The 1709-nt window shown below is 36.9% G+C and overlaps 1 protein-coding gene across 1 annotated transcript; it reads right to left on the bottom strand.

Moving 5' to 3' along the window:
- Positions 1-843: 843 nt before the first annotated feature.
- Positions 844-1491, bottom strand: LOC145064083 (uncharacterized). The gene has a single exon (XM_079011599.1). It carries the CDS (start codon positions 1489-1491, stop codon positions 844-846), a length of 648 nt encoding a protein of 215 aa, XP_078867725.1.
- Between the last annotated feature and the right edge of the window lie 218 nt (positions 1492-1709).

The following is a 1709-nucleotide window of genomic DNA, read 5'->3' as shown; positions in this document are numbered from 1 at the left end:
ATACATAGTAATTTTACTATCTGATTTGTTTAAATAAGAAATATATATTAGTTGTAAAATCTCATAGGATCTTGAATTCATGTCCTTCAACGCGGTAAAAAAATTTTGGTAATAAATTTTTAATCGGGTTATTCGGGTTGACCCGACTAACCCGATTAAGAATTTATTACCAAAATTAAGAGTTCTAACCCAATTAAACCCGACCCTAGTTACCTTATTTGGGTTCGGGTTGGGTCGGGTTGATCGGGTTCGGGTTTTTTTGACACCCTGACACCCATCCCACCAGAAAAATGTTGCCACCTATGCGTCATGTCAGCTTCACACCCAACCCACCACCAACCCACTAAACCTTGGAAATGGTCACCACTAACAATATTTATTTTTTTATTTTTTTAATTTTAAAACATTAGATTAAATTTAAAAAAAACTTATTGTAATTTGAATTAAAACATATAAAATGTGCATCCGGTTGTCTTCGCCCGATTTCTCTGTAAAACGGGTCCATCTCTTTCTTCTTCCCTTTTTTTTCTAATTCGATGGATTAAAAGCAAAACCACCGGAAATAGGGACAAAAAAGAAGCAACCAATAGGAAGCTCCGTCTTCTTCCGTCTTCCGATCCACGCCACACCAAGAACACCGGCATTAATTTATTAAAACATAAAAAAAATAAGAGCACATTTCATTAATTAAAACATAGAAATTTAAAACTTAAATTAGTAAAATTAAACATTACATTGTCTAAATAAAATAAAATTTAAAAAAGATAAAAAAAAAAAAAACATAGAAAAATAACATTACATTATAAAATAAAAATTAAAAAACATTAAAAACATAGGAAAATTCTAATCGTCGTCGTTGTCGTCACCGGTATCATACGCCTCGTCTCCACCATCGTCATCCTCCTCATCGTCACCATCGACACCATCGTCGTCTTCACCGTCATTTTGCCCTTGAAATTGTTGTTCCCATATGTATTCGGTCAAATCATGTCGTAGATTGTGATGTGTTTCACGGTTTTGTATTTCCAAAACCCTTGAGAAGTATGTCGGACTCCCAACATGTATTATTGCGGGTGGGTTATGTATATCGTTTGTGGTATATGAGTAAATAGCCCTACCATCTTCTTCTATTATCATGTTATGTAAAATAACACAAACAGTCAACACGGTCCTCAATTTTTCTCTGTCCCATGTTCGTGCCGGATGTTTGATTATGTGCCACCTTTGTTTGAGGACTCCAAACGCCCGTTCTACATCCTTCATTGCAGATTCTTGTGCTAACTTGAACATTTTCCGTTTATCGTCGGCCGAAAATGTGTATGACTTGACAAACGTAGCGTATTCTGGATATATCCCATCACCTAGGTAATACCCATATTTGTATTCATTTTCATTGACAACATATGACATTTCTGGTGCTTTGCCCTGTAAAATATCGTTAAATATCGGAGACGCTTGGAGCACATTCAAGTCATTGTTTGACCCGTCCATACCAAAGAATGCATGCCAAAACCATAGGTCATTTAAAACCACCGCCTCCAAAATAACAGTCGGCACCCCATGATCACCTCGTGTGAACTGGCCACGCCACGCGTTGGGACAATTTTCCCACTCCTAATGTGTACAATCAATGCTACCAAGCATCCCTAGAAAACCATGTTTCGCTTGATGTGCGGCATACAACTGTTCGTCATCGTTTTTAGTCGGAT

The sequence above is a fragment of the Lactuca serriola genome, chromosome 7 (genome assembly GCF_051521515.1).
Source record: "Lactuca serriola cultivar US96UC23 chromosome 7, Lser_US96UC23_V15, whole genome shotgun sequence".
In the NCBI taxonomy this organism is placed as follows: Eukaryota; Viridiplantae; Streptophyta; class Magnoliopsida; order Asterales; family Asteraceae; genus Lactuca; species Lactuca serriola.
Note: the sequence above shows the minus strand (reverse complement) of the source record. Positions and strands in the feature narration are given on the sequence as shown.

What these genes read in the sequence shown, in the direction of transcription:
- LOC145064083 (XM_079011599.1), bottom strand. Translation starts at nt 1,491, where the DNA reads ATGGACGGGTCAAACAATGACTTGAATGTGCTCCAAGCGTCTCCGATA.